This window comes from Orcinus orca, chromosome 12 (assembly GCF_937001465.1).
Source record: "Orcinus orca chromosome 12, mOrcOrc1.1, whole genome shotgun sequence".
NCBI lineage: Eukaryota > Metazoa > Chordata > Mammalia > Artiodactyla > Delphinidae > Orcinus > Orcinus orca.
The window spans coordinates 12,535,748-12,559,861 of record NC_064570.1 but is presented as its reverse complement, the minus strand read 5'-3'; the positions used below and the strand labels follow the sequence as shown (position 1 = coordinate 12,559,861).

Genomic DNA, 24,114 nt, shown 5'->3' with positions numbered 1-24,114 from the left:
TACATAAATGTCCTATTTAATTAGCATTACCCACTAATGTTAGAAATTTTTCAATGAATCAACAGGATTACAAAACACCAAATGGAAATGAGAGGAGAAGTAGTCCAAGCTGAGGGAGATATAAGAAGGGGATAGGAGAGAATAAAGGAGACAACTCTTTTCCTAAGAGTCTGGGTGAAACTGAGCATACTCACCTACACTGGACAACATGACTGAGCGTCATAAATTTAACACAGTAAAAATGTTTTAATTAATGAATACCAGAGAAAAGGGAGAGGAGATTACATTTGTGTGACCTGATGATTGTGATTTCACCATCCTCAGTGGAGGACAAAGCAGATAAATCTCTGGGAAGAACAGCAATTATTTTTTTCCCATTTCAAGGAGGGCAGAAGTATCCCCAACCCTATGTGATATTTGCGAGACCCATACGTCTCCTAGGTGCTCCTTTCTCTGGTTCCCTCAGAGATGGAGGGAAGCTCCTAGACGGAGCTTTGGGGTTGCAGAGATACTTTTCATATTCCATACCCGGTTGTGGCCATAATGTCACCACCCCACACTGCCATGACACCCAAGTCTAGAGATCGTGGCTTTTCTGGGCTGCAAGAAAAGCCTGGGTAGATTTGGCTTCCAGTTCTGATTAGGAAAGCCTATTACAAGCAGAAGGTCTTCATTAAGACCTCAAAGGATCTCCAATCACAGGTAAACCCATGGATCCTCCCAGTTTTTGAGTGACAGATTAGAGTTCTTACTTTTTCCAAAGAAGAAAATGTAATTTGCATGAAGTTTCCACTATAGAACGCAATACTAAAATGCAGTATCAAATTCTACAGTTTTCCTGGCAGAGTAGTACATGTGACTTTTCTCTTGCTGTGGTCAAGATATCATGCTCTGATGTCCTGACCACGTGCATATTGTTGTCTAAGCTTTCTGACAACCAGAGGCTTCCAAAAGAGAAGAGTTCCCATTTATAAAGTGAATTTGAATAAAATGGTCAGTTAGGTGTTTCAGAATGCCTGCTCCTCATTTGTTGACCCTTGGAGACTTTTTTGTTAGTTGGCTGGTTAGCTAGATGGTTAGGGGGTTTTTGCTGCTGCTGTTCAGGTCTCTCTGGAATGCTTGTCACCACACAGATACATACTCCTCTATTCTCTCTACTGAATGGATTTCCCTATGCAATGTCCAGTGTAGGAGGTCAGCATCACAGGAATAAAGTGGAAAATTGCGATTACCTTTGCTGATGGCTTGACATCATAGAGGAGCCACCTACATCCATTTCACCAAACAATGGCCCCCTCCTCTACATAATTTTGATTTTAGAACTAGTCAGAATTCAATCTCCAATATCCTATCTAGCACAGGAAACCCATCTTCTGAATCTCTTCTGCATCTCTGCAGGTGATTCCTATCGCCTGCTCCGGGGCCTCCACAGGGGTCCATTCAGAAACAGAAAACTAAAAATGTCTTCCTGTTACTCTCTTTGGCTGTGAGACAATTTGTTCCCATCTGCCCCCAGGCTCACCTAGCACTCTGACTCAGCTGGAAGCCGCTACCGATCACTGCTGTATTAACTAATTTGCTTTATGGAAATTCATGGCCCGTATTTCTCAAGGGAATGGAAAAACCAGTAGACCTCCTACCAGCTGGGTACTTTCCGTACAAGCTCCTGCATCTACATAAATTAAGTTGAAATAAATTATTTCCAGGGTTTACAAATTCAATATTGCAAATAGTAGAACCTGGCAGATGTTCTCAGGATCCCCTTGCTACCTGTGAACCAATCACATAACTTCTACGTGGACTGGGGAAAAATAACAACAGTAAGAAAAACTTGGGTTTACATGAAAAACTGACCAATGATTTTGTTTGTTTGTTTGTTTTAATAAACTCCATCCATTTACTAGCGGGGGTTGGTGGAGGGGGAGTAAACCCTGATTACATGATTCCTTTTTCACTTTTATTATGAAATCCTTCCTTCTCCAAGAATGCACTAAATCTTACCATAACCATTTCACATACCAATTTCAGTAGGAAATTGGGAGATCAATTTGGTTAGTTTTCTTATTGATTCTGAAGATCTTTGAAGCAATTCTGCCAGTTGCTTTCTAACTGGCTGGTTTCTCACTTAGAGACAAGTGAACACTGAGCAATTAAAGACACCATGAGAAAAAAAAAAAAAAGGCTGCCTTATACTTCCCGCAGAGCTGAGGCAGAAGAGAGGGGAATGCCTGTAACAGCCATGCTATCTCTGACATAAATTGGAAAACCGGAAGTGTTTCCTCTAGCTGTTTTTGCGTAGCACACAGATATCTTTGTAAATAATAGGAAATTAATGTTAGGTTGGATCTATAAACTAAGTCAGTTTGACTCTGTTATGTTAAAAGAGCATAGTTTCAGCCTGTATCTGTATTTTAAAGTATTTGAAATCTAAGAAGTTCATGTCAACATGATATAATATTGGAGACGTCCACATACAAATATTATTTGAATTTGAGTGCCCCTGTTTAAGAAAATGCCTAATGGAAAAACTAAAACATCAATCATACTTTTAGATTGTATTTTATTTCTTGTAAGAATATCCACATACATTTGAAAGATAGTTCTACGTATATTCTCAAACATATTTATTTAGTTCATGGCCTGATAACATGTGACTCCCTAACTGTTAGGAATAGCTCTGCAGCCTCTCGAGGATCAGAGAACCCTGTGATTTTTTAAATGGCTAGTTTGGATGAAGTTTCTGTTATCAATCAGGTACTTTACAGTATAACTACAGTATAACCTTTAAAATAGCTATCATTGGCACACACACACCAACACACACCCCATAGCAAAATGAAGCCTTGGAAATTATGTGGTAATTGTAATCAAAATAGAAAGCAATTAATAAAATGAAATTTATCGAAAATGTAGCTCCTTATTTGAAAGTCTAGATTCAATAAACTACTTGTAAACTTAAAATGAAAATTAGAAAATGCTTTCAACTACACATTCTCTATTTAAATCTTAAGCTGAACTTTAAATGATGCTATGGTCTCCACCCAAACCATCAATTTCAATGAAAAGCTTGAATGGTCATCAATTCTGAATCCATAAAATTCAAGGCTGCTGTTTATAATTTAATACTCCCACCATAAAAAATTTCTGCTCTATGAATATCAGAATATAAATTCCCATTAATTTAATGAGAAACAAATTAGGAATATTGGCATATATATTTTCCATTATATGTCCCATTAAATGTGAATATATATCTCATATAAGTGGAATATATATATTTATATAAACTTACCTATATATTTATATTGGCATATAAATTCCCATTAGTTTAATGGGAATTAAAGAAGAAATGCCAGTTTCCACTAACTCATCCTTCCCTTCGTAAAACATTTTCTGAAACTTTTCATCTACTGACGTAATTCTGGAAACTTAAAATAACAAGTTTCTTGTTTTCATTTTGTTCTGTTAAATGAAAAAAAAAACCACTTTGCAAGTGGTGCTTTAAAAGAAAAAAGAAATTGAAAAATCTGCTCTATCAAATGGAGAAAAAAGACAAGTTTAAAAAAAGTCTGAATCAATATTAGGTGCTCTGTCACTTGTTATTAAATTTTTTGTAACATTATTGAGACATTTTTGCTTTCTAAAGGTAATTTCCATTAGAAAAGAGAAGATGTGCTGTATGTTTTCAATTACATTTGAAATTCAGGTAACTAAAAACATTTAGTTTATAAAGGTAACCATAATGTTTCTGTGGGGAAAATATCATAAAGGAATATGTTTCATTAAATGAGATTCTCTGTAGTTGACTTAGTTCAAATATTTTTAATCAAGTCCTTGCCCACAAACTGCTTTTCTCCCCAGCAATAGAAATGGTAGCAGAATTGTTACTTCCTGTTTCTATAGCTTAAAGTCAAACCTAACATAAGCAATCAACTCAATGCATGGATCTCATTCAAGTGGCTCCCATCCAGGGTCTGAGAGAAGAGCAGAATTGATCATTTTCCTTGAAAGTATTGGGAGTAAAAGAAAAGAAACAGATCTGCTGTTCTGCCTATGGATTCAGCTTTCCTGCAGCAATTAATTATCTAAAGAGCAAGTAGAAGGAATGCCAACCAGTAACATAAAAAGGCAGTCTAGAATAGTTCATGTTTTACAGATTTTTGTATCCAAGTAATGAAATCATACCCACATCTTTTTTTTTTTTTTTTTTTTTTCTATACGCCGGCCTCTCACTGTTGTGGCCTCTCCCGTTGCGGAGCACAGGCTCCGGACCCACAGGCCCAGTGGCCATGGCTCACGGGCCCAGCCGCTCCACGGCACGTGGGATCTTCCTGGACCGGGGCACGAACCCGCGTGCCCTGCATCGGCAGGCGGACTCTCAACCACTGCGCCCCAGGGAAGCCCATAACCACATCTTTTGAAACATACCATGAAATCCATAAATTTAACAATGAATACAACATGCTTCCTGTATTTATTTTTCAGATCTTCCTCCCGTATCTGTCTTCATCACAATAAGACAAAAGTATTGCCTGGTATCTGTACTTCACCTATGTGTCCCGGCCAGGAAAATAGAGACATATAAATATATTGTTGGTTACGGTAACACACACAAGAGAACGTTTTAAAAATATACAGCATTCTTTTCATTTTGATGGTCTGGTAGTTTTTCTTTAGCTTTTTGTTTATGTTTTGGTTTTAATTAGTGTGTTAGTCCCATCAGAATGTCCTTTTCACTGTTGAAAAACAAATATTTTCACTTGCAGTAAAGACCAAGCTATCATTTAATGCTCATTTCCGAGCAGGATAGGATGATCAGCTGTAGCTTTCAAAAGAATGAGCTGTCAAATCACAATGGTCTCATATGCAGATCAAAATGTTGACCCGTACATCAAACTGAGCATATCGCTAAATTAATTTTACATTATTCCTATCTGACAGTTTAAGATAGTTGTGTGTAAAAACATAAACTTTTGCATTGTATTACTCTTGTGACGGAATATATATACATTTTGGTCTATATTGTGATTTTTTTGCATGTAATGTGTGATGATATATATGACCAATAAAGAAAACCTGATAATAACAGAAATCTAGAATTTCCTCTTGTCTTTCTCATTCACACATAATAACTGGCCTGTTTAAAAAGAATATTCTCCAGGTAAATGTTCCAATGTACGTAAAGAGCCTAAGAATCAGACTAACAGATGACTTTGATACTGAATAAGCACTTAGAAATGAGTGAAAGAAGTGGGCTTTTTCTCTTCACGAATTACTTCTATTTTTAGAACTAAAGTGTCCCTAATCTTAACTTCATGACTCCTTCAGCTAGAACTGCCAAGCAAACTGTACAAAGAGAAAAAAAAATCCTCAGCTGTAAAGTCCACAGTTGAAAATAAACAAAGTTTCATTCACTTCTAGTCCATTTTTTGAAATGAATTCAATGTCTTAAGCAATGAAATTCTTTACAAGAAACAAGAAGTTCAACAGGGTGAAATTTAAAGCATACTTTAATTTGTTAGGTATGATCTTTTGAATGTAGAAGCAATCTTGACATGAAAACACTTTATGGTAAGAAAAAAGTATTTCAAAATAACATTGGATCACTCCAGATTATATATTAAAAAAGAGTTGTAGGGCTTCCCTGGTGGCGCAGTGGTTGAGAGTCCGCCTGCCGATGCAGGGGACACGGGTTCGTGCCCCAGTCCGGGAAGATCCCACATGCCGCGGAGCGGCTGCGCCCATGAGCCATGGCTGGTGAGCCTGCGCGTCCGGAGCCTGTGCTCTGCAACAGGAGGGGCCGCAACAGTGAGAGGCCCGCGTACCGCAAAAATTAAAAATAAAATAAAATAAAGAGTTGTAAACCTGAACATTTTGAAAAGAAAAACCTATGTCCAAATCCCAATATGTGCAAACATCTTCTCTGCATAGCATGACCAGATGCAACTTCTTCATTCACAACTCTGTTCTCTGCTGAACACCTCTGAATGGTGTTCTATTACCTAACAATTAAAGTCCAATCCCTTTGCATGACATCCAAGGGACTTCATACTCTGTGTGAATATACCACAATTTATTCATCCCTTCACTTATTGGTGGACAGTCAGGTTGTTTCCAGTCTGAGACTATCATAAACAATACTAGTATATACATATCTTCTGGTGCACATATATCAATATATGCATTTCTCCTGGGTACGTACCTGGGGATGGAATTATTTGGTAAATGAATACCAAATGGTTTTCTCAGGTGACTTCACAAATTTACTCTCCCTCGAGCAGTGTGTGAGAGAGTTCCACTGCTACACAACCTTGCCAATGTTTCATTTTGTCAGTTTTTAACAAATGTATTTATTAATTTATTTATATGTATTAAATGAAGAAGGAACAGTAGGCACAGTATTCATTGTTGTTTCCATATGGACATCCAATTGGTCCACCACCACTGACTGAAAAGACTATTTCCCCTCTGCACTGCAGTATACCTATGCTGTAACTCAGGTAACCTTATATGTGTGGGTCTGTTTATGTTTACTCTGGGCCATTGGTCTATTTTAGATACCATAACTTTACAATGATTCTTGATTATCTAATAGCATATGGCCTCCTTTGTTCTTCATCCTCAAGATTGACTTTGCTATTCTTGGCCCTTTAAGTTCCCATACAAATTTTTGAGACAGCTTGTTGATTTCTACAGAAAAGGCCAAAGGCATTTTGATTAATATAAAGTGTTGCCTACCGGAAATGGCTTATGACTGGGGCATAGGGTTTGAGAGCTGAATGATGGAAGAAGCTTTAACTTTGGCTAAAGCCAAATTTTAAGGGACTTGGATGTTATTTAAGAAATGTATACTTTATTAAGTCAGATGATTAGATTGGCATTCTTGAAAGATCACCAGGAAGCAGCATCAATACCCAACTCCATCCACCGAAATTCCCAGACGCCTACCTTGAAAGTAGGGTTATGTTCATACCCAGGTGCTGAGAACCCGAAAGCAGAGAAGTTGTTTCATGCCTAGTGGTGGCGGGGGAATGTCGTCCCCTTTTAGAGTAAACACAGCCAGCAATGTGCTCCTTTCCGATGCACCAACATTCAGTCCAAATTTTGGTCTGAGAGGTAGGAGAGGCAGGCTACCCTCTCTGAACCACTTTATATCTGCATGGAAGACATGGAGTTCTCTGGGATGTTGAGATGATGAGAGCAGATACAATGGCTCTGGTACTTCAGCTGTGCCCAAATTACCCATCCTCTTCTCCACCCATCCCTTCCCCTTCATCTAACTCCCAGACTGAGGCAGGGAACATTCTCAGCACTAAAAGGGCTGGACATAATACATGCAGAAGCCACATTGTGTGCAGTAAAATGCACATAAAACAGCAACTCGTTAAAAGATATTCAACCATGACTCAGGTTTCTTCCCCTCCAACTTATTGACCCAGATAGCAGGAGCAGTCAGGCAGTCCTACAAAAGTACAGACAGTTCTCTCCCAGAAACTGCCTGTCTGAGCAGCTCATTTAAAAATTCATACGCATTTTTAGGACAAGAGTCAAAGGAAAACACTCTTTGAGAAGAGGAAATGGGAATAGTAGCTAAACCACTTATCAAAAATAGGTGGCAGGAACTATCTACCTAAATTAAATTTTATGTTGAAAAGAGAAGACCTCTGAGCTCTTCTTTATTTCCCACCCATCCCCTACGGGATCATGGGACTTCCAGGGGCAGTTTGATGGCAGACTGAACCTTAGATCATTTCTTTAGGTCAAATCTGTACTCCACCTCTTGACAAAGCTTTGTTCACTGTGTGTATCATGGAATTGATTGTAGATGTCTTTTGCAAAACCAAGATAGACCATAATAACTAGAAGTCTATGAGAACAGCTGTTTTCCCTTATCAAGTCTGTGTATCCATCCTAAGGGATATTGATAGCCTGAATCTTTGTCCGGATCTAAGGGAAACTTTAGTTCTCTTTTAATTTCTGTCTTCTCCCTTGACATCTGCAAATTTTCCACGTTAGAGCAGCTACCTGATGAATTTAATCCACCTCCATTTCCGTGTGTAGGACCGACAGACACACAGATGGACACCCGAGGGCCACTTGTAACCCTGACGTAAAGAGCTGCCAGGCTCGCAGAGCTGCACTTACCTATTTCTCTTTCTTGCTACTTTTTGTTGTTTGTTTCTTTGTGTTGACTTTGTCCCTGGCATAATTTTCCACTCTAAGTCAAACAAGTCTCCTACGTATTGTGTATGTTTAAAACGACAGAACTATTGGTTCTTCATTTGGAAAAAAAAAGATTCAATCTTTTATCACACACCCTTTTCAAACAAACGTCACAGACCTCTCCGTCGCACGATCGCTATTTTGGGTACCATCACCAGCTCTCGGCATCGTCCGACCAGCCGGCAGCCCAGTGATGCTGCGGTTCGCCCCCGCTCAAGCCAGGAGCAGCGGCTGGGATGGAGCAGAAGCTGCCTGTTAACGCCAGGGCCTTGGAAGCAGGCGCCCTCCGTCCGGGTAAGCATTGGAAACACCCAGCTTTGCAACAGGAAATGCTCCTCAACCTTTTAGAACCGAGTCCAGTACTAAGGCTGACGTCTCTCCTACAACAAATAAAAACGAGAGGAAAGGAAACAAAGGTGAGAGAAGGAGAAGTAGGAGGCCCGCACGGCCTCAGCCCACGCTCCTCCGAAAGAAAGCCACTCACCTTTCCAGAGGGTTCTGCGGGTCAGAGCTGAGCAGCATGCAAACAGAAAGAGGGCTTTGGCCTTATTGTGAATTTTTACACGTCATTGTCATAACATTTATTTACGGGTAGTTATTTTGTTTTATTTTGTTTTGTTTTTGTTTCTGGCAGTACGCGGGCCTCTCACTGTTGCGGCCTCTCCCGTTGCGGAGCACAGGCTCCGGACGCGCAGGCTCAGCGGCCATGGCTCACGGGCCCAGCCGCTCCGCGGCATGTGGGATCCTCCCGGACCGGGGCACAAACCCGCGTCCCCTGCATCGGCAGGCGGACTCTCAACCACTGCGCCACCAGGGAAGCCCCACGGGTGGTTATATTGGTATTTAATTTTTTGTTTAAAGAGAGGAAAAACCCGTGTTTTCCTAGTGGAATGAGACGGCTCAGAATGGAAGATTTAGGCAATTTTAAAACCTTGATTAGTTCCCTAAAGACCAAATAGGATCAATCTGTTCTACGTGTTGTGTGTCAGTCCACGGCATGGAGCTGTCACAGTGCTATTGCAGATAATGCATATTAAAAATTATGACATTGAAATAAATAAATAAATTCTGTCTTCTCCCTAGTGACAGGCTCCATGGTGGCATAGGAAAGGCTTGGACCAGCCACAGTGCCCAATGTTTCTGAGCCACCTGGGCCTCATATCCAGGCCTCCAGTGCCTCTCAGCTTTGGCAGGGACACACGGATGCTCTAAGACAATGAAAGCAGTAGTTGGAGCCCCATTCAGACTCTTCCTATTGCACCCTGATACTGGAGCACTGCCAAGCTTCCCCAACTGAATCTAGACGTGCCCTTTCTTAGAGGAAAATCAAAGCAGGTGTATTAAAAACACTGAGATAGAGGGAAAATTGAAAGAATTTGATATTCAATATTCCCTAAGGAAGAACCAATATAATCATAATAGAAAAATTCAAGCTCACTGGACTTTCTTTTTTTTAGTGTTGAGTATTTTCACTATTTTAATTTACATATGGAAGGTGGGGAACCACTATCTTTTGCATGTTTAGAACCTATAAAGACATAATTCAGTTCTGCCCATGCTGAAAGCCTGAGACATTACACCCAGCGAGACCTGGTTGGTCACATGGGAGTGACTGAATGAATTTGTTGGGACCTCGTTATCATAAAAGAGTGAGAAGCCATATCAAAGGGATCCTATGCACAATCTTACCTGTGTCACAACCTGTCACCAGTGCTGTTTTCCTGGGATCCTGCTTCTCCATCTCTCTGTCACCACTCCCCCCTGCCTTCCCCATTCCTGACTGCACCAGAGTTCCATTCTGAGGCTGAATATTTAATGTGAAAAATACTCTGCCCAAGGTAGAAGGACAGAAGTAGAAATGAGAGAAACCTCTATAGGAATTTACGACATTCGCCTATCCTGGACTCTTCTAGTAAAACAATGGTATCAAATTTCAGCTGAATAATGTAGAAAGAGATGCTACATATGTAGCCAAGTGATTCTGCAGACTAAGCTCATCTAAATCTCTCATGCTGACCTTTTGCTCCCTCTTTAGAATGGCTAGGGGACCTCATGTCCCACCTAAACCTTCAGCCACTCAGCTCCTTTCCTGAGTCCTCTTCCCCCACTGGGCCAGCATCCCCATAGACAGAGGCCAAGCCACATTCTGAAATGTAGGCACAACACAAAGGTACAGCTCCTTAGATTCCAATATGTGGGGAGTGCAATGAAAACCGCTACTGCTTTTTGGGATCCACCCACGCAATGTGGATGGAGTGAGCTTTGAAGGGGTTCCCACCTGTTCGCTCACGATAGGAAGGCAAAAGAGTGAGGCAAGCAGAGTAGTAGGTAGCTGCCCACACCTACCTGCTGAGAAAAGTCCCCACGACTAGTTGGGAATATAAAGGGCACTCATTTTAAAACTCTTATAATGATAATAAAGATATAATATGGATATCGTGAACATTCATCAAGTGCAAACTACAGTTGTTCCACTAAGTGCTTTATAATTATTATTTCATTTAATCTTGACAACAACCTTCTCAGGCAATACCACTGCTATCCCATTTTGCAGATGCGGAAATCAAGACTGAGAGATTATATTCTCCTTAGTAAACCAGGGAGTGAATGATTTCAAAAGTATGCTCTTAACTTTCACATTATACTACTACTTTCAAAAATTATTTCCCAACATTCAAATGAAATATAAATAAAAGCCCATGATTGGAAAAATAAAGCTAGAGGTGAGCTTATGGTAAGGAGAAGAATTACAGCTATTTACAGTGATAAAAAGAATTAGATAAGAGTATATTTACTAGTTAAAAACATATCTGTCGCTGAATATGTTTATTTTCTGTGGCATGTCTTGTGCAAGATTAATAAACTTTTATGGTTAAATAAAGAGATAAACCTTTATATATTCAGTTCTTTATGCCAATAATTTTATTTTCTAATGTTAGAAATACTTTTTTCTGTAATTTGGACAGACTAATTTAAACAGACATTAATTAGCAAGTGCTCTATAGCTGGAGTATTGGGGGTTATTGGAAATTCAAAACAGAAGATTCTGGTCTGTTTACAGTCTTACTCCAATTATCTTACAAATCCAAATGGGAGTATATGGTCTTTATACATACAACACAGAATGGTACAGATTTAGTCATAAATCAAATAATATAATACATGTGTTAAGTGCCATGAGAGGTCAAAGAAAGAAAAACCATTTCAGCCAAGTTAGCCTGGAAAAGTAAGTAGGAAAATGTGGGTAAGATAAAGCAAATAAGTGTGGTGTGGAGATCAATGGATAGGATAATGTGACATTGGAGGCAGAGGGATTCGCAGGAGCCAGGTGCAAAGCAGAAGTGACTCTTGTTAAAAACAAGGCAGGGGCTTCCCTGGTGGTGCAGTGGTTGAGAGTCCGCCTGCCGATGCAGGGGACGCGGGTTCGTGCCCCGGTCCGGGAAGATTCCACATGCCACGGAGCGGCTGGGCCCGTGAGCCATGGCCGCTGAGCCTGTGCGTCCGGAGCCTGTGCTCCTCAAAGGGAGAGGCCACCGCAAAAAAAAAAAAAAAAAAAAAAGGCAAAAGGCTCAAAATGGAGTCGCTTGTGCTAAGCCACATGTCACCCAACGAAGACTGAAATACAGATTTTGCTCTCCCAGAAATGGAATCTTAAACCAGTCACTTAGGAATCACCTGATCAGCATTAATAGGTAATCTCCCTGACAAATCCCCGCTCTCCTCTGTAAGGAAGGTAACCTTGCAATAACCAACCCACTTTTCTGCCTAGTACAACTTACTCGTCCTGCTCCCCTCTGCCTACAACATCTCTTGCCTTGTAGAGCTCTTTGGAGCTCCTCTCTATATGCCAGGTCGGATGCTGCCTGACTCATGAATAAAGCCATTAGGATCTCTGAAACGTATTCAGCTGAATTTTGGCTTTGAACTCTCTGAAGACCCAGAAGTCAGTGCCAAGACCCATCTCGCTACTGAAAGGCCCTGGAACTCTTGAACAACATACAGGATTCATCGTGTCCAACTATCATCAGGCATAGTGCCGAGCACTAGAAAGAGAGCCATGAAAAGCCTTCATCTTCTCCTTCAAGGGGCTCAGATCCCCGTGTAAAAGAAAATTAAAGCAGCGTCTGGAATGGTGCAGTAATTAAAATTCTGAGCTTTCGAGTCACCGACCGGGTTTAACCCCTCACCCCTTCTACTCACTAGCATTTTCTTAACCTCCCTGGGCCTGTTTCTGCCAGGGCATAATCATTAATAACTGACATGAGGATTAAATTAGACGATATGCAGAAAGTTTTCAGTAAAAAAAAGTGACAGTTATGTGGCTTTTGATAGTGTTAATATTTTAGAGTGTCTTCATACAGAAGTGATTCTTATCCCAGTTATTGATTTAAATCATCTGATTGTTTTCAAATAAAAACTACCAATGCCTGGGCCCTGCTCCAGATGAATTATATCTGTTAAGTGTCTGGAGGTGGGCCCTGGTCATCAGGACATTTTAGAAGTCCCCAGGTAATTCTCATATGCATGCCTTCCAGGTTGAACACACAGAAGAGACCTTTGGGAGCTTTGCCCCCATGCTTGGAGGGCAGGGAGACAGCCAAGGTGGGCATCCCAGAATTGATGAGTCCTGCCTTGTGCAGCAAGTATCAGAATCCCGCAGAAAAGATGGGAAACATATCAGATGTGTAACAGACATTGGAGAGATCATGAGCAAGGTTATATTTCTCCCTTAGGGGACATAAAAATGTGTCCCCTTCATGGTACATCTCCAAGTCATTGACTTCTCCCCTTGCAATCTCTTGCCTCTTACTTTTCTTCCAACTAGGAGCAAACTACAAACCAGAAAATACACAGAGTTCAGCAGCTGCAACGGAAAAGGACAGCAATCAATAACAGTGGCCCCTTGAGGAGTCCCCTGTCCATCTTCGCTCTGACCATGTTCCCTCTCTCTCATCTGGTCACTGGAGTGTCAGAAAGAGCCCCTAAAGTGGAGGGCGGGGTATACACTGGGAACACGCTTTTTATTTATTTATTTATTTATTTATTTATTTATTTATTTATTAACATCTTTATTGGAGTATAATTGCTTTACAATGGTGTGTCAGTTGCTGCTGTATAACAAATTGAATCAGCTATACATATACATATATCCCCATATCCCCTCCCTCTTGCGTCTCCCTCCCACCCTCCCTATCCCACCCCTCTAGGTGGTCACAAAGACCAAGCTGATCTCCCTGTGCTATGCAGCTGCTTCCCACTAGCTATCTGTTTCACATTTGGTAGTGTACATGCGTCGATGCTACTCTCTCACTTCATCCCAGCTTACCCTTCCCCCTCCCCGTGTCGGAACACGCTTTTAGTTTAGAATTGTCCTGAAGGAAAGAAAGGGTGTCATCATGGCTGCAGCTGTGTCTAACACAGCCATCAGTCTGTAGTAGGCTAATACATTTTCAGAGAAGCAGTCAGAGTAGAAAACACTGAAGGACCCCGGCAAGTGTGGGTAGCCACTTACATCAGCTCCTAATGCCTAGCTTGCTAGAAATTTAATCAAAAGCTTTTCATTTTCTCCAGTGTTTATAAAATGAAAAACATGATGTGCAGACTGAAATGGCCAGCAAAAAGGAACACTGATCCCACGTGTTACATTTCCCGGTAAGGATATCTCTTGGCCAAAGTCACACTTGAACCGGTCCTAACCTGCAGGAGGTTGGAGAAACCAGTGTGCAGACTCCAGTAACGACACTCCAGCTCTCAAGAAAACCAGCACAAGGGGCCTGAAACATTGATATGCAAGTCACTCTCGGGCTGTGAGTCAGTTTCTTCTTGAAGCAATTAGCAGTTACCAGCATTTAGTCAGTGAGCAGGGCTCAGGCAGACAGACACTGACAGTCTGTCATTATCACAACAAAAGAACCACAGCTTTTATCCTCCCCAGAGGAAGTAAGATTTTTAAGAACTCCAACTTTCCATCTCACACTCTTCCCAGACCTATGATTTATTTCATCATCAACCTTAAAAATAAAGTTCAGCCATTTATTTATGAGGGGCTGCTCACAGAAGGGCCCCCCGAGAATCACATGCAGCCTCAGAAAACTCTAAAAAACTACTGGACAGAGAAACAGAGATTTAATAGGTCAGCTCCCAGGGGGCGCCATCTCTACCTTCACCCCAGGTGACTACAGTCTGGGAAAGGGCACCCTTTCTTCAAACTTCCTGCAGACCACTTCCCTTGCGTTACACCCTGATCCCTCAGCTGCTGTGCTGGTGTGGTCAAAGCGATCGTTATTTGTCACGTTCTGATTATAGGCCAATATTAGACCCTGGAGAAGCACGAATGAACAAATGAGCCATTTCTGCTCTCAGCTCTTGAGTAGCAGAACCTACGGTTTTGTCGGAGCTTCAGTAACGGAGCCAAAGTCAAACTGGAGTCACACTAAATCCACCCCCAGCCACAGCTTAGTGGGCATCAATTGGCCGACGCATCCGTCTACTGGGTTGCTTAGTGCTTCTTCTGAAAGGGATGCTCTCTGATGGGTATGAACATCAAGACAAAGATCAGGTTCTCACACATTATGCCCTCTCCCAGGGGTAGATCCTCAAGCTTCTCCCCCAGGCCTCTTTGTCCTCAGTGTCACTTGGGCCACCCCTCTCTCCACGCAAACTGGATAACCAGTCGCACTGCCTGAAGCTCTGACGGAGGTTTGCTGCTCACCACTGGCTTTCAGAGTCACCCATAAGTGAGACGGTAGGGCAGTTGAACAGTTCATTTTTGGCTTGAACTAACATATAAAGTCAACCCACCAATTACCTAGGTTCAGGCATTTTTCCTCTTCTGTCTGACAATGAAAACTTCCCATGGGGTCAATGTTACACTAAGGGAGATGACTGTGCGACAGTGACAGGTGGCCGAGGTGTCCGATTCACCTGCTTATGCCATTTCCTTGTGCCCCCTCGAGCTGCTTAAGCCCAGCCTTGGATGTGCCACTTCCATTTTACAAGAAATTACTTCTGGGCCACCCTGAAGTTATGTCTCACAGCACTCACCTCTTGATGGTTAGTTCTGGCTGCAAAGCCAGCAGATACGCCATGGCAGGACCTTGGTCCAGAATCCTAGGAATCTGTGCCGGGACTCTCATGTTGAAAGCTGTTATAGACTCCACATTATTTCTTTCTGTGTTGTATAAATCTCTACTACCATGGGAGCTGCCAAGTCGTATAGCCCAAGCAAGAGAAGGACTGCTTGCACCACAGCCTATTCTCACTGTAGAGCGCATTCTTGTTCTGGGCTCTGAAAGCTTTCCCTGTCACTCAGTGGATAAAGTCAGAACAATCCTCCCAATTACAGGATGTGTTGCCTTCAAAACTTGAACAGTCTCACCAAGCATAACGCTTCTTTCTTATTGGTAGTAGTCTAAGGTATGATAAGTTACCCTTTGCTTGAGATGTCCTGGTTTTCCCCAAGCAATTGGACCCCTAGATATTTCACATATTTAGCAAGATTTTGAATCTTTGACGGGTTTATCTATCACGCTCTGGAGTTCCTGTGTCAAATCATAGCCTCTGAAGCACCTGCCACTTCTTGTTCATCAAGTTTTTATTGTTTATTACATGATGTCATCGATATGGTAAATCAATGTGATTTTCTGTGGAATGTTCCAATGGTCCGGTTCCATGTTAACTACTTTGTGACAATAGCAAAAGAATAAACATAGACCTGGGGCAAGACCATAAATGTGTATTGTCATCCATCTCCTATAAATGTAAAATGAAGGATATTGAAGAGTCCCCTTACCCAGCCAAGGTCTATGTACTTGAGGCTGTAATCTGCTCTAGTAAAGGGACCACGTCCAACACCGCAGCTACAGTTGGGGTTATAACTTGGTTAAGTTTGCAAGGATCCACCGTAATTTGCCATGATTCATCTTGGTTTTTCAGGAGACAAACTTGTAAATTGAATAGGTATGAGCGGGAACCACTACCCCTGTACCTTAAAGTCTTTTAGGGTGGCGCTAGTCTCTGCCATTCCCCTTGGATGCAATGTTGATTTTCATTTACTATCTTTCCTGAAGAAGGCAGCTTCAGGGACTTCTATTTGGCCTTTTTTTTTTTTACTACAGTAGCTATTACTGGTCAAAGAACTGACATGAGAAGTCTTCCAGCTGCTAAGCATGGCATTTCCAATTGTACATTTAGAAATAAGAGGGAGTTCCCTGGTGGTCCAGTGGTTAAGACTCCGCGCTTCTACTGCAAGGGGTGTGGGTTCAATCCCTGGTCAGGGAACTAAGATCCCACATGTCACATGGTGTGGCCAAAAAATTTTAAAAGAAAGAAAGAAAGGAAGGAAGGAAGGAAGGAAGGAATTAGAGGACATAGGCTACTTATCACTTGGCGTGTATATGCCCCGCCCCTCCCATAACCCATTGGCCATATTATTTGGGGGTGGTTCCCGAGAATTTGTACCCTGTATCCAATTTCCCTTGAAGGTATTTCTACATGTATTTTTGTCTCTGGGGTACCATTTTCTATTAGCAGTCTCCAAAGACCCATACGGTCAGCAGCAGACCCAGGCTGTCACTACGTCCATTCCAGTAATTCTGACTACATTTGCTTGTGATTCTCAAGTGCTGCCATCTGGCCTCGGCGGTTATTGGCCACGGCCACCCTGGTTGAGAATGAGGGACGTGACGTCCTGGCTAAGTGGCTCTCATTTAGCTGAGGACGGTTTTCTGGAAATGGGGGACGCAGTTAAGTGCAAATCCTGAGGCATGAAAGCTCTGGCCAAGTGAAGGGGTCTGGGCGGGCATCCACGGTGTCCACGACAACCACCTTTGGTGCTAGGATAAGAACTGGCAAAACAGCCAGACACCCTGTTTGCCTGGGAATTTTGTCCCTTCCCCACACCACCTGCTCTGGACAGAACTGCTGACACACATTCAGCAGAGACCTCGGTGTAGGCAGAGTGCGTATGGCTTCCTCAACCACGAGACGGGATAAACAAGCAGACCAGCATCCGGGAATTACCTGTAAAGATAGGCTTGTTTGGGTGTTTTAAGAGAAAAGGCAAATATAATACTCGGATTGTGATTTATGAGGACCGGGGCCTATCGAAATTCTATGCCTGTCAGTACATTTGAACACCATCACGCTCTCACAAGAGTCTCTGCGACTCTCATGGGAGAGAAAGCTGGGACTCGTCCAGAGCCCTCAGCCAGTCTGACATGGCACAGAGCAGCTCATGAACCTAAGATTTTGAGGCCTGAATTATCCTCTGCATCATGATACTCAATTCTCAACAGTGACATTCTAATACTTTGTCTTTAAATGCAGGTATTATTAAAACTTGATCTGATTGTGAAACTACTGTACCTGTCAAACCTGTGTATGTGTGACTTTAAAAACTAGAAAAATTTTCCCCTTTCTCCTCGTAAAGATGGAACTACTTTCCCTGTGGTGAACATACTTTGATGAAACCAAATTCAAGCCACATGGTATGACAAAGGATTTCATGCTTGTCGTGAAAATTTAGATGTCCTGGAATTTCTGGAAGAAATTGATGGTTCAGGGGGACTAAGCAGGATATTTGAAATGGAGGTTTACAGTCGGCAGAATGATGACCATGAATCACTGGACCTGAGTCTATGTTACAAAGGGGAATAAAGGTTGCAGGTTGTATTCAGGTTGCTAAAACAGAGAAGCAACCTGCTGCTACATTATCCAGGTGGGCCCAATGTAATCATAGGGTCCTTAAAAGAGTCAGTCTGATATATACACTACCAAACGCAAGGTAGATAGCTAGTGGGAAGCAGCCGCATAGCACAGGGAGATCAGCTCGGTGCTTTGTGACCACCTAGAGGGGTGAGATAGGGAGGGTGGGAGGGAGGGAGACACAAGAGGGAAGAGATACGGGGATATATGTATATGTATAACTGATTCACTTTGTTATAAAGCAGAAACTAACCACACCATTGTAAAGTAATTATACTCCAAAAAAGATGTTAAAAAAAAATAAAACAAAAAGAGTCAGTCTGGGGAAGGTGTGACTAGAGAGAAAAGGTATAGAGAGATACCTGGCTGCCTTTGAAGATGGAGGAAGAGGCAAAGAATGTGGGTGACCTGGAGAGGGCAAGGAAGTGGATTCTTCCTTGGAGGTTCCCGAAGGAACACAGTTTTGACCACACCTTGATTTTAGCTCAAGGAAACTGGTGTCAGACTTCTGAATCCACAACTGGAAGAAAACACAATTTTCAAGCTACTGCATTTGTGATGATTTGGTACAGCAGCAATGGAAACTAATGCAAGATTGTTCTAGAAATCAAGAACGTACTGTATCAATGCCTTTTGCTAACCTCTTTGGTCTAGAAAATTTTTTACTGCTTCCGTGTGGGAGCCTGGACAGATTTGGTGGTGGCAGATGGAGGAAAAAGAGGATGGGCCTCAGCATGTAAAGTGAAAATTTGGAGAGAGAGAGGAAACAAAATAACACTTTGTGTAGACAGCAAACAAGGAGGCATGAATCAAGTTCAGTGCAGGCTAACTTCCTCTCATCAGTGGATCCAAAATAAAGGCAGTTTATTATCTACTTCAATATTTTCTTTGTTCCTTTTTCACAGAGATATCTTATGTATTTTAAGGAGCTTATGTGTTACTGGTTGTAACTTTTATAATCTTCAAATTTTTAAGATTCTCTAAACAAAATGTGGGTGCTTAGTAACGAGTCAAATTGTGTGCACCGACAATTGTGAAAAATATAAATATCTCGATACGAAGAAATCTGTAAGCTGAAGACCATTGGAGGAGGCCACATCAGTTGTTGTGGAAACAGATTTCCCAACGTAATTAAATCTTTTCATTTAATAATAAAAACATCGATCGTCTCGAATCAATTATTTTGCGGCTGCCACCAGAGGGCGCTATAACCCTTTGTAGACGATAAAAGCCCAGCCATGCCACACTTCCCAGGGAGTTTTTATTTTGAGGAAGCAACATTGCAGGGCAGAAAACGAACACCACTGGGACATTTCCAATGTTTTCCAGGTCATTTTACTAGATCTATTTTCTCCTGTTTTTATTTTTATCTTACAAGTCATCCTCAAACACACAGAGCAGGAGAAATGAGTCATGTCTCTTTTTTCAGTTCGGTCAAAGAGGGTAGAAGACAGAACAAAGTACAATGAGATTGAAGGTATCATTCCTACATTAACATCTTGCCCCCAAACACCATGCAGTGCAAAAAACGTCACATCCCCATCATGCAAGGGCGTTAAAATGGTGGTTTAAAATCCTGGGCTTAAACGTAAAATAGATAGCTAGTGGGAAGCAGCCGCATAGCACAGGGAGATCAGCTCGGGGCTTTGTGACCACCTGGAGGGGTGGGATAGGGAGGGTGGGAGGGAGGGAGACGCAAGAGGGAAGAGATATGGGAACATATGTATAACTGATTCACTTTGTTATAAAGCAGAAACTAACACACCATTGTAAAGCAATTCTACTCCAATAAAGATGTTAAATAAATAAATTAATTAAATCCTGGGCTTTATTAAGAGATGCTCGACGTCTCCCTGGGGCATGCTTCCCCTTTGGACTCAAAGAAATATCAAAACAGGGCAGTGAAGTCTTCTCACAGCAGGAGAAATTGAACTATTTTTTAAAATATCTATAAATATCTATTTTTTTCTTCTTTGTTTTCTCTGTGGTCTGTGGTGATGTGAGGAAGAATAGAGATGTGCAGAGGAGGTAAGAACATCACTTCCTGTCTCACAACATAGAGAAACACGTAGAGGTTCGTTATCTTGTTTGCTGAGATGAGCAGCTCTCAGTGCTTCGTGGAAGGATGGCCCATCCCCAGTCCATTTCCTATGAGTGGCTAAAATCTAGTTTCAGGGGCTTCCATTTTTAGTGACATATTACAAAACCATAGGCAGGACAGTCTCCTCACATTTCTAGGACTCCATTCCTCTTATAAGTGTACAAAAAAAATTGAAAGGTGAAATACATTGGAAAACCCCAATCAAATATCAAATTCTATTAGACGAAGAAGAGATGCATCCTAAAACTTCATTTGGACACGGCAGCTTCGCAACACAAAGTGACGGTTGGATGGGCACCTTGTGTGCCTAAATTACTCACTCAATCGTCTGTGTGGCCTCATCAAAATATTATCTTTCAATCAGAGCATCGTACAAAGAGGTACGTGTCCATGAATTTAAATATGGCTGGAATTGGTATAGCCCCTCTCTTCAAAAGACTTAAAAGTATCTGGATCGTCTCTATGATATTGTTTGTGACTTAGAGGCTGTCTGAGGAAATTAGCATAATTACATGAAAAGGAATTGAAAGGAAAGTTAAGGTCCTAACCCTTAATCACTAAGCTCGGTCTCTGGCATCTCCTGACACGTTTTAAAAGGAAAACAAAATAAATGGATCCCTTCCATCCAAGGATCTCACAGCTCCTAACGAGCAGTGTACTTTACAGAAGGAAGGAAAGGAAGCAGAGTGATAAGTTACACCCCAACCCACAGCCAGCCCAGCAGCAGGTCACTGCAGGAGGGACAGTAACCTTTCAGGCCATGAGGAAGAGACTGTACTCAAGGAAAAGGGGCCTTTGGGTTTCCAGCGGATGACCTCACAAAAGCTACCACGGCCCTGTGCCCATTGCAGCGCGATGGCACGTACAGTCCAGGTCCAGCTGCTGGGTCCCCGCAGCCACCGCACAAGGCAGAGGCACAGGGAGGAGGGAGACTCACAGCAGCCGTGCCCCTACTTCCTAGCACAACGTAACACAGAGTGAAAGCATCCTCAGAAGGGAAGTCACAAGTGAGCAGGTGAGTTTGGTCTAGAAGAGCCGGGTGCGAAATCGTGCATCTCAGTTTAACTTTCGTTTGGGAGGTTCTGCATAGTAACTGTTCTAACTAACCAAGCAAAAACATCTTGACGAACCTGACTTTGAAAAGTGACTGAAAAGCTAGACTGAGTAATCTCACGGATCTGTTTTGCCTTTAAGTTGGAGTGGTACCAATGGACTTTAAAAGGTCAGTTAAATATGTATTCATGAAAAGTCAAAGTAAAGCGTTAGAATATATTTGCAAGCCCTGGCCAAAAGCTTTCGAAGCACTTCACTTTAGGAAAAACGGGTTTAACGTTTATAGGTTGGTGCTGGAAACCAAAGAGAAAAAGGTAGAAGAATGCCTTATCATCCCATCCTTTCCTCTGCGATTATTTCTCCTTTCCTCACCACTTTGGTTACTTTGTGAATCCGAAACAGTCCACCTAATTATGGGAAGAATTAGATGCTGCTAATTACAGAAAGAATCAATGCTGATTTCTAGAGTAAAGAGATTAAAGCACCGGCCTTCAAACCAGAAACTTCAGGGTCCAGTCTGAGGACCTAAATGTTTGCTTCTCTCTGTGCCAACAGTAAACTCACAGAGGGCCAGGTCCCCTCTTCTGCAGGGTCTGAGCCCTGCCCAGTACGCTCCAACTGTTGCAGGAGCACCTAAATGTTTACTGCGCCGAACTGACTAGCATGGCCTTTCAGAAGCTTCTAGTATTACAACTTGCTTCCTGGGTTTTTGGGTTTTTTTTTTTCTTAATGCTAAGGTTGTTTTTTGTTTACAAAGTATTAAGACTTCTTAGTAAAGCTTAGGGAAAATTTCAACAACTATTTCCATTTAGTTCGCAGATAAAATTCAGGGGGTTATTTCCATTTGAATGTCAAGCCACACACTTTGACACTTTAAAGCCAACGATGTTGTGTTGACAACTTGCTAGGGCTTAGGCCAAAATGGGTCTTTCATGGGTTTCGGTTATTCTTATGGTGAGAAGTATTCATGGTGATTAGCGGGTGAAAACTTTCCTATTGTTTCTCTAATAAAATGAGTTCTCTTAAACGGTAAACCCCCAAAATTCTATTCGTCTTCCATCAAAAGACTGCATTAATTGTGCTTCCTCTGGTTTAGGATACGTAGGCATAAATGGCATAAAACTTAAAGTATATTTACTAGAAGGGATAATGTAAGAGGGAAGTCCTTTTCTGGTTAGGAAGATCGTCTACAACAGATAGAAATCTAAGCATTCTGGAGAGAGAGAGAGAAAAGAGAGAAAGAAGCAGAGAGAAAAGCCAGAAAATAAAGATTATGAATGCATGCCCTACATTTATCCCACAAGATCTCCTGAGCATTCCTCAGACATTATAGTGCAACATAATAACTCCAGTGAATCAATAGTATTCCTATTTTTCTCAAGCAAAAAGTATATACTTTGAAACATATACTGAATAAAACATATAATATCATCTTTTAAGACACTAGTAATTTGAACTCCTATAAATATTCTTAAATAACAAATATATTATATTTAGCTATTCACACAGGACACAAAGTGACACATAGACATACAAAAATAAAACAGTCATGTTTTAACTCTTTTGCTGTTTCTGTTGGGTTGATTTTTTTTAGATACTAAAGATACTAAAACAATTCAGACACCAGAATCATCTTGTCAATATTGATCCTAGGGAATCTGGATGTACATTTATTTATTTATTTATTTATTTACTTATTTATTTACTTATTTATTTATTTTAGGCCGTGCTGCACTGCCTGGGGGATCTTAGTTCCCCAACCAGGAATTGAACCCGGCCCCTCGGCAGTGAGACTGCGGAGTCCTAACCACTGGACCGCCAGGGAAGTCCCTGGTTGTACATTTATACTGTGCATAGCTACCACCCCCAAGGGCAAAGGCAGTAAACATTCCTCGCTGGACATATTACTATGTCCTACAGTGGTTTAGAAAATCTCAGAGGGAACAGAGGTGTCCAAGTGTAATGAGAGAGTTTTCTTTAGCTGTTCTGTGGAAAGGAAACATTAATCAGATCCCTTACCCAAACTGGATAAAGTCTGAAAATATTAAGCTGTCCTTTGAGTGAGTGGAATATAGGCCACGCCTCCTCCTTGGGCGTTCCCGCACACCATTTGCTATGAAGTATTTCTCAACACGTGGAAAAGGCACCACCATTCTGGACCGAAGCCAAGCGATTTGGGTTCCACAATGTCACATCTGTCCTGCCCCGGTTACTGCTGTAGATAGCATTCCTCCACTCGAAAGATGACTTAGGGAACTCAGCTACGCAACCAAATGGGATATATACATTCTTCTTTTGGAAAACAGAGTATTTCTATGAAGAAGTATCCCTGGTAAAAAGTGATCTTTTGTCCATGGAATGTTGTCATTCTCTTGAGAGCAACAAACAGAGGTGACAGTTCTCACATCCCACCTAGAACTTAGCATGGCCGGGGGCTCCCAGAAGGAACACAGAGACCATTTGCTCAGCTGGACTCCATCCCTCCAGCCGGAATGGAAGCACTGAAACTGCTGATGCAGCATCAGTGTTTGTCTTCACCCCAGTTGCATCCCTAGAGGAGGAGCTGGTGCTTCCAGGAACTGGCTTTCAGTTTTCCTTTATAAGGAAAAATGTTAAGCTACTACAACATCGTGAAGAGTTGCTTTGGGGTAAGATGCAGGGGGGAGAGCATCCTGGCTTGTTCTCAAATAGAATTTTCAATGCAGGCAGAGGAAGGTGGTTTCTCGAGTCCCTGGAGGGAGCCTTCGGGGGTGGACGTAGGGGTCCTCTGCTGTTGATGCTGCTGGTAGATATCCTGGATGAGCAGGGTGTTCATGACCTTCCACTCCCTGTATTTTCTGGCTGTCAGCTTCGGATCATCCAGCAGCTGGTTAATCATGGCCAGGTCATGTTCTTTACACTGTCCAAGTAGAAAAAAGAGAGAGAGAGAGAAGGGAGGGAGAGGGAGAGAGAGAGAGAGAGAGAGAGAGAGAGAGAGAGAGAGAAGAGAGTGAGATGTGGTGACTATCTTAGTTTCAATAAACCATCTTCAG

At 41.8% G+C, this 24,114-nt stretch overlaps 2 protein-coding genes across 13 annotated transcripts in view; one reads left to right on the top strand and one right to left on the bottom strand.

The window, feature by feature from the left end:
* OPRM1 (opioid receptor mu 1) overlaps positions 1–24,114 on the top strand; it is a 159,923-nt gene that overhangs the window by 60,240 nt on the left and 75,569 nt on the right. The gene's annotated exons all lie outside the window — the stretch shown is intronic.
* Positions 19,060–24,114, bottom strand: part of IPCEF1 (interaction protein for cytohesin exchange factors 1) — a 183,154-nt gene continuing 178,099 nt past the window's right edge. For 11 of the 12 annotated variants that reach the window (XM_033404499.2, XM_033404489.2, XM_033404524.2 and 8 more), the window contains one exon: positions 19,060–23,981. In XM_033404499.2, coding sequence (XP_033260390.1) covers positions 23,766–23,981 — 216 coding nt within the window. In that variant the 3' untranslated portion in view covers positions 19,060–23,765. The remainder of the gene's footprint in view (positions 23,982–24,114) is intronic. The other variant, XR_004476519.2, reaches the window with a different exon arrangement.